The sequence below is a fragment of the Manis javanica genome, chromosome 13 (genome assembly GCF_040802235.1).
Source record: "Manis javanica isolate MJ-LG chromosome 13, MJ_LKY, whole genome shotgun sequence".
Taxonomy (NCBI): Eukaryota; Metazoa; Chordata; class Mammalia; order Pholidota; family Manidae; genus Manis; species Manis javanica.
Genome location: NC_133168.1, coordinates 1,411,993 through 1,425,463, shown reverse-complemented (window position 1 = coordinate 1,425,463; position 13,471 = coordinate 1,411,993). Strand labels below are relative to the sequence as shown.

The 13,471-nt window shown below is 48.2% G+C and overlaps 1 protein-coding gene and 1 long non-coding RNA gene across 4 annotated transcripts in view; one reads left to right on the top strand and one right to left on the bottom strand.

The window, feature by feature from the left end:
- Positions 1-3: 3 nt before the first annotated feature.
- On the top strand, positions 4-943 carry LOC118971310 (uncharacterized). The gene is made up of 2 exons (XR_005059701.2): positions 4-475; positions 780-943. It is a non-coding gene; the product is annotated as an uncharacterized lncRNA (long non-coding RNA).
- Positions 944-3,768: 2,825 nt separating this feature from the next.
- The window catches only part of AK9 (adenylate kinase 9), an 89,284-nt gene continuing 79,581 nt past the window's right edge, over positions 3,769-13,471 (bottom strand). The window contains exons 35-40 of one of the 3 annotated variants that reach the window (XM_073220798.1): positions 9,800-9,996; positions 8,659-8,828; positions 8,348-8,446; positions 6,496-6,598; positions 5,240-5,354; positions 3,769-4,876 (exon numbers count right to left, since the gene is read on the bottom strand). In XM_073220798.1, the coding sequence (XP_073076899.1) occupies positions 4,674-4,876; positions 5,240-5,354; positions 6,496-6,598; positions 8,348-8,446; positions 8,659-8,828; positions 9,800-9,996 (887 nt within the window). In that variant the 3' untranslated portion in view covers positions 3,769-4,673. The remainder of the gene's footprint in view (positions 4,877-5,239; positions 5,355-6,495; positions 6,599-8,347; positions 8,447-8,658; positions 8,829-9,799; positions 9,997-13,471) is intronic. The other 2 variants (XM_073220796.1, XM_073220797.1) reach the window with 2 other exon arrangements.

The window sequence follows — 13,471 nt, the reverse complement described above, 5'->3', positions numbered from 1 at the left end:
GCCTCCGGCGGGCGGGGCCTGAAGTGCCCGGTTGTGGGGAGGGGCCTAAGGTGCGGTGCGGTGCGGGCGGTGCGGGACCTGAGGGGCGGAGGGCGGGGCCTGATGGGGCCGGGGGCGGGGTCTGAGGGGTCAGGAGGGCGGGGCCTGAGGGGTCGGAAGGAGCGGGGCCGCAGGGAGCCCCGCGGGCCTCCGTGGCGGGCCGGTGGCGGCGCGGTGCGGAGGGGGTGCTGTCGCTGCGCGGGCGTGGACGTCTGTGCGTGAGCGCGGCTAGCTGCCCGGGGCTGCGCGGTGAGGCCGTCCGGGCCGGACGTGGCGCTGGCGTCAAGGTCCCAGGGCGTGAGGAGTGAGGACGGGCGCCCTTCCGTGCCTGGCCCCCCCGCCCCCGTCCAGTCCGAGATCGTGGGAACGGCCGTGAGCGTTTGCCTCCCGCGGGTTCACGCCCGCCGCCTCCCAGAGCGGTGACCGGGGCGCCGAGGTAGCGCCCCTGCGGACGCGCCGGGCCCGTGGCCGTGGGCAGGCCGCTCACGCTGCGGCCGGTCGCCGGGCCGAGACGCGGCGCCAGCGCGGGGAGGGCACCGCCTCCACGGGGGAAGCGCCCGACGCTGCGTGAACGCGCGTCCCGCGCGACTTCCCGCTCAAGCTTCCGTCCTGCCACTTGCCGGCCTGGTCTCGGGGGTGGCGGTCCCTGCAGCTCACCGGAGCGTCCCCAGGGCGGCCCAGCCTCGCCCGCCACCTCCGGCGACTTCTCCCCGTACTATTCCAGCATTTTCTCTCTGCAGCTCTGCCGCGGCAATACCTGAGCGTATAAATTATCCCCCACGCCGACCCCTTTGCAGATGCCGACACGCCATCCGTAGCCTCCAAAATTTTGAAGCTGGAGGTGTAATTACCAGCCTGGCTCTTTTAAAAATGTATTCGTTTTTATTAAAAATAGCTCATTCTCTGCGGTTCTCCCATTGTCCTGAATTGCCTCTAAACCCCGTGTCTGTGGCTCAGGTGGGATGTGTCAGTGGGATTGGGGCTCTGCGGACCAGCAGGAAGAGCGGCCGTCCGGGGAGTTGACTGCATTGCCGCGAGAACTGCAGTGGAAACAGGGGCCCCCACAGGTCCTTACCCAGCGGTTGACGATGACAGCCCTGATTTAAGCCGCGTCCTCACTCGGTGGTTGCCCGCTAGAGCACAGGCTCCGTGACGGGGGTGGGTCTGGAGAATCTCGCAGCATCAGCCACTTGCAGCAGAGACTAGTCCTTTCTAAAAGGCAATTTTGTTTAGGATCCACATTGACTTTCTTGAAATGTTTGGGTTAAAGTCAGCTGTCTACCCTCAACAGGCCTTCATGATTTTTAATCTTTCATGTCTGCCAGCAATGAGCAAGTGAAATTTGAAATTGAAAACACAATACCATGTATATTAGCACCCAAATAAAGTATATAAGCATAAATCTAACAATATGTACAATGTCTGTATGAGGAAAACTATAAAACTGATCCATGAAATCAAAGAACTAAATAAATGGAGAGATATTCCATATTCATGGATAGGAAGACTCAATATTGTCAAGATGTCAGTTCTTTCTAGCTTGATCTGTAGATTCAGTGCAATCCCAGCCGAAATTCCAGCAAGTTATTTTGTGCAGATTGACAACCTGAATCTAAAGTTTCTATGGAGACGCAGGAGGTCCCGAGTAGGCAGCACAATGAGGAACAAAGTCAGCACCAATGCTACCCAACTTCAAGACTCACTATAAAGGCAGAGCAATCAAGACAATGTTATACTGGCAAAAGAAGAGACAAGTAGATGGAACAGAAAAGAGAAGCCACCTAATATATATAATCAGCTGATCTTTGACAAAGAAGCAGACAACGGGCAAAGACAGTCTTTTCAACACATGGTGCTGAATAATTGGACATCCACCTGCCAAAAAAATGAATCTAGACACGAGACCCTGAACACCTAGGCAAACTATTCTTTCATCAAGTTCTGGGCATGAGTTGATGGAATATTTACAATATGCAAGCATAATTTCTAAAAAGGAGGAAAAATGATGCATGTTCACCTTTCTCACTGCAGAAATGCCAGCCTCCATTATTAGGGACACTTTTCTAACTTGCTAAAGAAAACACAACTTGCAAACATTACAAGTTGTGGGTGAGTGCATCTGGGGGTGAGGGTGGGGGTCTCAGGCTCTCAAGGTTTTCCTGAGTCTTTTCTAATATTTCTATAAAGTGCACACACACACACCCCACAAATACACATGTATGTGTACACAAGCACAAGTGGGCAAAGGACTCTGGCCAATGGAGTGCCCTAGGAACGCTGATGCCATCACACTGTAGGAAGTGAACGGAGTGGGAAGGCTCTGGAGTTGGGCTGAATCTGTATCTACTGCTTCTGTGATCTTGGGTAAGAGACTCTTCTGATAGGATAAATGCAATGTGTCACAATTAAATGAGATATCTGGCACAAGCCTGGAAATGGTAACCCTGTCAGTAGTCATTCTAAATAAGGCCCTAGGCGTGACTGACTGGATTTGCACGGAAGCATCTGGAGCCTGGAACGTCTGGAGTCATAAGCTCCTCTGGGAACTTGGGTTCCCCACTCCCCACCCAGGGCTCTGCTGCATAGGTTTACTTGCAGGAAGAGACCATGTGGAGAGAGGTATGCGAAGGGAGAATCAGTGGCAGCTTGTCCCTTGCTCAACTCAACAGACTTAGCTTCTCCCTGGAAAGAGAGGGGACATTCACCCCACGTCGGTGTAGAACTCGGCAGCTCCAGAGCAAGGACGGATGAGGTTTGAGAACTCAGAAGACAGCACTTCTGGGTTCACAGAATTCTCAGAATGAAGCCATGTTAGAGGCATGATTCCCAGGAGATGGCAGCTGTCTGCTGGGTGTGGACTTGTTCTGGATGGAGCCTGGGAGACCCCAGAAATACCTGGAGGTACTTCAGAAAGATGAGGACACTGAAGCAATAAAGTTTTGGTTTCATTGCTAAAGCAAACTCCCATACCCACAGGCTGAGGACGCCTGCAGACATTAGTATCTTGTTAAGAATGCAAGATCACCCATTTACCATGGGAAGCTATTACATTGCAGGTATTGAGAACCAGGAAGGGGAGAAGAGTGGATGGGGTCTTATGTGGACAGCAAGCTTGGTAGCCACGGACAACCCCCAGTCTCCTGAAAAAAGGATAGATTCATCTATGGGCATATCAGCAACTGTTCAAAGATTTTGGGGTTTATCCTAAGTTTGACAATAGGCTCCTAGCTTTTGTTTAAAAATCATTTTATAATGAAATAATCATATAAAAAATATATATAAAGGCTTCCAGTTTTTATTAATATTGTTGAAATTATAGGGGTCAAAACATGGGTGAACCTGAAGGGCACTATGCTAAGTGAAATAAATCAGACAGAGAAAGACACACTCAAGTGTGGAACCTTAAAAAAAAAAGGTCAAACTCACAGAAGCAGAGTAGAATGATGGCTGTCAGGGGCTCGGGGCTGGGAGAAATGGGGAGGTGTTGGACAAGATAAACTTTCAGTTACAAGGTGACTAAATTCTGAGAATCTAATATATAGTTTGGTGACTATAATTAGTAATACTGGATTGTGTACTTGAAATCTACTAACAGAATGGTTCTTAAACATTCTCACTACACCCACCCACCCACATACACATACACACACACACAAAGTAACTATGTGAGGTGATAGATGTATTAATATGACTGTGGTAAATATTTCACAATGTATCCTACATCAAAATCATTATAGTACACTTTAAATATATGTAATTTTGTTTGTGAGTTATACCTCAATAAAGCTGTGGAGAAAGCTAAGTCTCATTTTGGAGATTAAGAAACAAAGGCTCCAAGAAATTCAGACTTCCCCAAGGTTACACAGTTAATAGTTGAATTTTTTATTTTTAAAGGAGTCAATCTTGCTACTTCAGATTTTAGATTTCTTATACTGCTGTTGAAAAATTGGTAATCTTGTTTTGAAAATTTCATTCAAATCCAATTTAGTAAGTTTTCCTCTAGCATATACTTCATAATGTCTTGATAAGACTCCAGATTTCATCCTTCATAAAGCTCCAGATGATTTCTAATTACAAAATAAGTATAAAGCATGCTTCTTTCAGTACTTAAGAAAAAGAACAGAGGCAGACATTTAGTTCTTTCAAAATCCATTTATTTTTGTTGGGAAAATGATAAAGTATCTTATGTTTGTGAAAGTTACAAATTCTTTATATTAAAAGTACAACCAGTATTTCTATTTTATTTCTATCAGTGTTAATTTTGTTTCTAATGTATATTGTGTAATTTTCTTTAACAGAGAGTTTTCTACTGAAAATTTTATAAAGGAAAATGTACAATAGATTTAGCAAAATAAATTACCTAAATATACCAAGTGGATTCTAAATGGAGTTCTAAACTATTTTGTTAATGCATCAAAGTTTAGGCAAAGAGCGATAAGCCTTAAAATGACATGGAAACATGCTTACAGAAGAGGACTCCTTCCTGGCCGGCAGGCCTGGGAGCCCGTTTAGGGTCTGGCAGCCGCGGTATATCACGCAGGAGGGGAGAGCACATCAAAGGGCCAGGTTTCCATCGATTTCCTTCTGTTCCTTTCAGATCACCCTCAAGATTCTGGTTGCAGTTACCAAGCAAACTACTCATTAATTGGGTCTATATTTCTAAGAGAGAGAAAAGTCTGTAATTTATGATCAAAGTCAATGGCTCTAAACTGAGGTTCCTTGTATTTTCTGGTCATCTCGGCACTGAGGTACGTAATGAGTTCACATCTCTCCACAAACCGCTCCATCTTCTTCTTATACTTGTTTCTTGTATATGCAGAACCTTTGGGATTAGAGGCTGTGGAACATTTCACAGAACTGTGACTATTTTGTTAGTTTAGCGAAATCACTAAATTAAAGAGGAACGGAGCTGTGTGTGTGATTGAGTTGCAAAGCTCTAGCTCAGAAGATACCCAAATCCCAAATAAGAATGGCGGATCCATCCGTTCTAGATCACAACTGCCTCTGCTCACCATCCTGCATGGCATGGGTCATATCATTCGTAACCCCTGCTTTGAAAACTGGAAACTCAGTTTTGATATTTTCATTAAAATATTTGCTACTAACACACACACGACCAACCAGCCCAACAAACCTATTCACACCTACTGCAATCGCGGTTAAATTGGCTCTGAGCAGCATATTATTAAGACAGACATACCTTTCAGATGAAATGCGATGTATATCAGTGCAGATCTCTTCACACTCAAGAAGGGGAATTTGGGTTTTAAGCATCCTGCTGCGTTCATTGCTTTAATCAGAGAAGTAGCGATGCCCTGCAGGTAGGGAACAATTCAAACAGAGCACATTAGAGTTTGGTTTCTCTTCTTAGTGGCAAATAGATAAAGAGGCAATTCTTTGCCTAAAGTAGCCTCCTGGGGTTGGGGGTGGTGCTTATAAAGATGGCTAGATGATCACTTAGCTAACAGGGAATATAAAATGCATCTGATAGGAAAAAAATGAAAAATTACAAATTGGCTTAGTGCCAGCTAGGTGACAGCTGCGGAGACTTCATTATACAATCCTCTCCATTATTCATGTTTGACATTTTCTGCAACAAAATGCTAGAAAGAAGGGGGCTGTCTTGGCCCATCTCTGCTTCCATTGCTCAGGACTGGCTGGACTGTCAGAACCGGTAGCAGCCTGGGCGGGGTTCCGGAGACCACAGTCACCAGTGGGTCGGGCTTCTGGAGCCCCGGGCAAAGGTGGGCAGCGGGAAAGCCCTCCGGGTGAAAGTCGGCCTTCAGGGCCACGGGCCTCTCTGGTGGGGCGTCTCCTTACCTTTCCACAGTAAGCCATCCGTGAGAGTTGAGAAAAACCAAAATGGTTAGGAATCTGGGAGAAGGTATGAAATTATGCCCTAGGCACTTATTTTATAGGATTTTAAAAATGGTCATTAGCTACTGGCAATTTTTACCATATTTATAAAGAGTTATATTTAGATAAATAACATGTGACCCGAGGAGACAGCACCAGGAGACGCACCACCCTAGATTTTGGGCAAAAGCTGGATTTGGTGGTTCAGTTACACGGTCACTGAAGTGTGACTCTCGAGCTGGGAATGAACCATCTCAGATGTTGAATCTGTACATTTCAAATTAAGAAACAAGTTTTACAGTCACTGAAATTAAAAATAAGAACCCAAGTAACCGGTCACATGTTAATGAGTCTATGCCACTGTACTGCTCTCTCTCCACACGAGCACAGGCATTTGGGAATTGGCTACGGAACCAGGGGCTTTTCTCACACTGTATTTTCACAACCACCCATAAGCAAGATAGGCTAAGAGTGGATTTACAGCTCAGAACCAGAGAACTGTGCCTTGAATCTCACTCTCACCAAAATAAAAATTATCCTTAAGGAAGAGATCATCGTAGCCTGCTAACACATGTGTACACAGAGAGTCATGTACGGGACCTGTTCCAGGTATCCGGGCAAAGGAAGGCTGGAGAGACGCACCGGCTCCTCCGGCGGCGGGACTTTGCGTGGGAGCTTCTGATCCCAGTATCTCAGTGGCGACCTGACAACACGAGGGTCGTTAGATGGACGCTCACGAATCACCCGACGTGCGTCTACGGGAATGTGCGTGCACGGGACACAGGTGCGCCGCCTGCTTGCTCTGCGGGCGGGACGGGGCTCCCGGACACTCACACCCCCACCCTGGCCTGGGTCCCTGCCCTGCTCACCTATGCTCAGCGTTCTTAGTTTTCACAGCAACTACATAAAACTTTCTTCATTCTCCTCAAACTCCTGACCCTGCCAAGTGTCCCCCATACAGAAGCCATGCTCTGCAGAGAAGCCCCGAGCATGCAGTGTCCTCCACGGCGCCCGGGAGCAGGCGACAGGCCCTTGACCTTGCCGGAGTCCCGTTCCCCGGGGCCCTGCCCCTCGCCAGCTCCCAGGGCCTCGTGGGAGCCGTCTCCCTCCCTCTCGCCTCTGGCGTTCCCCTCTGCTGATCCCCCTCACACGGGCCCCACTGCAAGTAAGAGAAAAGGAAAACCGCCTTCTCTCCCCAGGCCTGTATCCCTTCCAGCAACGGGTGTCTTCTGTTTTTACAGTTAAACCTCCAGCGGTGCGATGCCGCAGGGAGCATAAGCCACTGGGCAAGTCTGTCTGCAGATGTCATCTGATCCACATAGTATTTTTTAAAAATAAATTTGAATCCATCACAAATGTTTAAAAAACAGAACTTAATAAGAAATTTGGTTTCCCAGTTTTTGTGAAAAACAGCGATGTCTGGAGGTCCGTAAGGAGACGCAGGGCCCCGTCTGCAGCGGCCCCCACCACTCCCGTCGTTTCCCCGCCGGCCGCTTCCTGCCTGCACCTCGCCTCTGGCCCCCTTGGGCACCTGGCTGTTCCCGGGCACTGGCAAGGTCCTCATCCGCTGCCCCCGCACCCGCTCCCCGGCGCTGTCACTGGCTTCCCCTGCCTCGCTCTGCTGAAGCCATTCTTGCCGAGACTGTCCACGACCTGCTATGACCTAAATCTGATGTGCTCTTCGGCTCTTGTCCATCGGCCCTGCCCTGCCAGGGCCCCTCTCTCTCCCTCCCGGCCCCCCTTCTCCTCTCTGTGGGTCTTTCCATTCTCCCCTGGAGCCCTCCTCCGGAGGACAGGGTCACTCTAACAGCCTCGGGACGGGTCTGCCTGCCTCCCACACATTATCAACAACTCCAGGGACATCTGTCTCCAAAGCAAACCTGATTATAATGCACAAAACCCGCCAGTGAATTCGTACTGCCCTGCAGGCCCAGTCCGAGTGACTCATGGAGAGTCACTGGTCCCCAAGGTCCCGGCCTGCTCGCCGTCTCCAGCCTCCGGCTTGCTCCTTCCCTCTCCACATCGCCTGCAGCCATTAGGAATTTCTTGCAGGTCTGTGACCTCCAGGACAAATTTGTTCGTAGGTCCTTCTGCTTGGTGCCTGTCCCTCCTTCCCTTCACCTGGCTCATTCCACTCTACATTCAGGCCATACCCCGATAGACAACCCAGCCAGACTTGGGGCTACGCTTCCCCAGAGCTCCTGGCATTTCCCCACCCCAACCCCACGGCGTTCTAGTGGCATAAAGTATGGGAAGTCTGCCTCACCCCAGGGCCTCAGGCTTCGGGACAGCAGAGACCAGTCCTTGCCCTCCACCATACATGTGTGTGTGTGTGTATATGTATGCATGTGAGTGTGTGTGTATCTGTATACACAGATACATATATCCCAGCCTGGTACACTGAACACAGAAGATATTCAATAAATATTTATGACATGATGAATGGTCTCACCTCAAAAATTTCTGGAGTTTTTCTCTACTCTCACAAATATATATATGATCACGATACTCTACTGCATAGTTAATGTCACCAGGTACTAGGGCTTCGTATCTGAAAGACAAAAAATAAAATTTCCTGTGTATTTAATGTGCAGTGCTGTGCGAATAAAATGTCAGAAATGTCTTATTTTTCCTATGCAGCTCAAGGAAGAAAGAGTATTTTCCAGTTAAACAACAGCAACCATTTGACCGAAACGTGGTGATCCTCACAGGAACCGTGTACTCCGGGAGGCCCTCCTGTACGTGCGTGCGGCGGGCACTTGCCTTTGCCGTCCATCCTGGTAGGTCACCGGACAGTAGCCCTGGAGCTCAGCGCTCTTGGGGAATCGGCTCTTCAGCTCCGACAGCGTCAGCCTCTTGGGGAGCATGTCCGGGGATGGGAGTGGGTGAGGTGCTAACGGAGGCACATACAATTCTGGGTTCTCCAAAAATTTCTACAAAAAAGGGATTATCGCAGCAAGACCATTTAAAACAGGAAACAACGGCCATCCAAAGCCCACCGAGGCTCTCCCGCTACTCTCCCCGCTTGAGAAGCAGTGTTCGGCCCTTCAGACCCTCTGAGGGCTGCTCTCTGCACTGACTGCCGCCTTCCCTGAGCCCAGCGCCTTCTGGTAACACTGCAAAGTGATCGTCTCCAGGGTCTCTCCTGCTCTCACTCACTCCCTCTTCCCATGGGACTGTCCCCCGAGCTCCTACTGTGTGCCAGGCACTGGACGGTGCTCAGTCACCAGCTGGCCTATCTTCCTGTTCTGCATTATAATTCACCAGCCACGTGCCCTCTGGCAGGTGAGTTAACTTCTCCAGCCTCAGTTATGGGAGGGAATGCTAATGCTTAATAATTCTAATTCTTCAGAGGAAAAGAAAATGTTCAGAGGCAGCTGATTAGTCATCAACTACTGACCTTTGCGTGTCATCAAACTAGACACATTATGGCCGAAGAAATCTGTGCTCTGTTCTGTTAATTAAAGTGAAACATAAGGCACACAGGGAATCCCAGAGACAGGAAATCGTGAGCCCAGGACACGTAAGTCAGCCCCTGCTTCCGTCCTACTGACTTTGACTTCCCTTCTGCACCCTGGACTGAATCCCCCGGACGCCCACCTGCGGCCTGAGCCCGGGCTCATCATCTCCCTCTTGCGGGGTCTCTGGTTGGGTCTCCCACCTGCTAAGATGGCCCTGGCCAAGGGCCCATCGCTGACCCTGAATGTCTGCTTTGTGCCAAAATGCATCTTGGGACTCAGTCTCAGCCTCGCCATGTCCCCCTCACTGGCCTCGGAGCGAACGGCGGGGCTCCTGGCCCCCAGCTGCCGGGTGTTCCCAGCTGTGCCCACCCCTCCCTGTTGGAGGAAGTCCAAGACAGGCATTTTCTTTGCCTAGCAAATATATGGAGTAGGAACAAACTTACATGCAGGTTTTCCTGAGAACTCATTTGATAATAGTGGCCTCTGAACTCTGCTGCAAATTCCAAGGACTCGGCTTCAGAGCAATCAGCTAATTCATATGATTCTGCCAGGCTTACGGGGCAGAACTGTCCAAATTCACCCAGGCGAGAGAGCAGCTCCTGAGGCGTGATGCATAGCTTGTCAATGCAGGCAGCTTTCCCTGTTTAAACCGATGAGGTATTATATATTGTTCTTCATAGAAAACACAATTCTATTTTAAAATAAAAATAATTTCAATTATACAAGCACCATATAAATGCACACACATTGTAAAATTCTGAACAACAGAGTAAAAAGTAAATGTTTCTCTCCAAATCTCTGTCCTCTCCATCCAATATCCCTTCTGAGAGAATCACTGTTGAGTTTGTACCTTTTTCAGACTTTTTTTTGCATATTCATGTGCCTTTTCCGTGTGTAGTATGCTTATGTCACTATACTGTAAACATAATTTCTGCTGCTTGCTTTTATCAGTTAGTTACAGTTTTTGACACTTTTCCATATCAGTTTAAGCGACTTACCTAATTCTTTTTGATTGCTGCAGAGTAATCCATTATATAAATATACATATAAATGGTTTATTTAACTATTTATCTGTTAATGAATGTTTGGCTGTTTTAAATTCTTAGGTATTTTAAACTATATACACACAAATATGTGTATTGTATACCAGCATGTATATATACATACCCACTCACACCCACACACCCACACCCACACACATAAATTTGCTGCATATTTTAAAGTTCTCTGTGGGATAAATTTCAGGAAGTACAAACAGTTTGTTGACATAATGTTACTGACACAAGCCTTTCTCTGTGTCCAGACAGCACCAGAGAGAACGAAAGAAACATTTATCTAAAAGCAACTAGTTTTACCTGAAAGAGTCTATTTTTAAAGAACAGGCCCAAGTTCCTTGAGCAGACAAGTTTAATAAGAGTTTTCTCCCCAACACCCCAATGCAATGAGGACTCCAAGGTGATACGAGATGTTACAGATAATAACATAGATAATAACACTACTTTTTACAATCATCTTGGTCATAAAGAGTAAATTTTTGATCCCCAGTATATTTTGTTTATGGTCCCTTTCATCAGTGACAAGTTTTACCTTTTAAAAAATTATGTACCTAGGAAGTTCTTAAATCATACTCTAAGATCATGAAGCATAAATTGTAGTTTGGTTTGTTGTGTGACAGTGCAAATGTGTAAAGTTTATCCTTGGGATTGGAGTGGTGTGTGTGTAAGCCGAGCAGTGCAGAAGACGGCAGTGCTGGGAGCTCAGAGGGGGCCTCGAGTGCCCTCAGAGAGGGGTGGCCTCGCTGGCACCTTGCTTCAAGCTCTCAGCCTGCAGGACCGTGAGAGGACACGCCGCCACTCCGGGGACCGCCCCGCTCGGCCTTCACTGCAGCAGCTCTGGGAGGTCGGAACAGTCACAGAGCGCTGGCTGCTGTCTTGGTGCGGTCCTTGCCTTCTCAGCCTGCTCCTTGAAGAAGCAGCTGCCCGGCTGGGGAGACCCCTGTGGCGAGAAACGGGAAGGTGGCCTCTGGTCAACAGCCTGCAGGGAATGGAGGCCCTCAGCCCGGCGAGTCTCGAGGACTGTGGGATCTTGCCAGAACACATGAGCGTGTCCGGCGGCGCGTTCTTTCCCAGTCGGGCCTTCAGCTGAAGCTGTCGTCCTGGCCAATACCTTGACTGAAGCTTTGTGAGAGACCCCGAAGCAGAGACCCAGGTAAGTTGTACCCGGATTTCTGACCAACAGAAACTGTGTGTGTATGTGTGTATTTTAAGCTATTAAGTTTTGGAATACTTTGTTATGCAGCAATAGATAAACTAATACATTATTCTATCTGTTGTTTATGACATAGGTGAAAAGGCTAAGAAGCCCTAATATTCCTTTTCTACAAAGAATGTTATACTCCTATACTACTACAGTGGTATAATATGACTTTTCTAAGGTATCATAATATGCAGCTCTATGGCATGATCATATGTAGCATTATTAAAGGATACGGTGTCATGTAGTTCATACTATTGTGCTATATGGTCCTACAGGTTCACAGTCCTCAGCAGCTCATGGGGCCCAGGTGCTAAACCTCACTAGTCCTGACAAGTTTAGTGACAGGGTAATTTAGAATCACATGGCTTCAAGTTTTAAAATCACTCCAATATCTTTTCTGACTTCGGGGCTATTCCCGAACTGACAATGTCTGTACATCTTAGCCTGGCTTGTGGCAGAACGAGGGAGAACCTCTCTAATCTTCCGCCCTGATCTCGCTCCATCTCTGTCGGAGGAAACCCGAGTCCCGACAGGGAGGGTCATTTGAATAGCCTACGTAGGAAATGCAGAAGGAAAAAAGATTAAAAATTAATTTTAAAAAAGCAGTGTGATACAGGCTAGATAGATTATCAGGTGGAAGTTGAAGAAAAGAGCAAGAAGGTGGATTTCAGCGAGATCAGACTCTTCAAGGCAGAGGCGAGCACGTGTGGGATGATGCGGTGGGTGCCGTGTGCCTCGTGCAGACCCCTCTGCAGGGCCGATGCGGGCCTCCCCAGTGGCTGGGCACAGCGGAGCTCACGGCTCACAGCTGCGGTGCAAACTGCCCTTCTGTCGTGGGTCGCACCCGGTCCTGGAACAGCCTGTGGTCGGTGACGGGCCAGCGGAGGGACGTAAAGCCCGGCCCCTCCCCCAGTCTGCGGCATTCTGCAGGCCCATCCTGGCACCAGGGCTGCCCTACGGGATCTGCCAAGGCTTTTGCTTCCACCGCAAGGTAGGTTCATTTCTCTCTGTCCGGTTCTACCAGCCTCACTTCCCCAGAGGTGAGTCTCCTGCTTAGGGTTGCCAGATAAAGTACAGGTTGGCCAGTTACGTTTGCATTTCAGATAAACAAAGGCTAGTTTTTAGGATCAGTAAGTCCCATGCAATATTTGGGACATAGTTATTCTAAAAAAATCATTCATTGTTTATCTGAAATTCCAATTTAACTGGGCATCCTGAAGTCTTGTTTGCGAAGTCTGGCAGCTCTGCTCCTGAGGGTACTTGCTGATAAAGCTTCCGCACAGCCTTTCATCTGGAGCCCAGCCTAGGGCAGGGAGGTGGGTCAGGGCAACAGGAAGTCAGGGAGGCACAATTTTTGCTTTCAGAATCTGCTGTGGAATGTTTTATAGTGTGATGCTGTCCAAAACATATTGGAGCAGGTTTCTAAACACTCACTTCTCTCTTCCCTTGCACTCTGATCTTCATGCCTCGGAACCCTCGGGCGAGCACGAATCCCCAGTCTGCAGACAAATGGGGACTCTACGGCTTATGCCCCCAAAATGAAGGTCAAGATCCAACATGTAACGAGGATCAGAATCCTCCCTGGGTTTTCCTGTGTATAAGGTTTTGCCAGTCCCCTTGCCCCCCCCAGGCCTCACCGTGTCACCTCTGTAGTTGCCAAGCGTAAGCAAGTCATAGGCTGGACGCCTGAGACCCCACAGATGAATTCCGTGGAGTCATCACTCTTTCTGGAGGCACCAGATGCTCATAACTAACTTTCCTTCTATTTTGTGTATTTGCAGAGAATAATCAAGAGACTTGTAGGAATATATACTTAGACATTTTCTTTAAAAGATCAAAAGACATTTTATGCTCAAGTT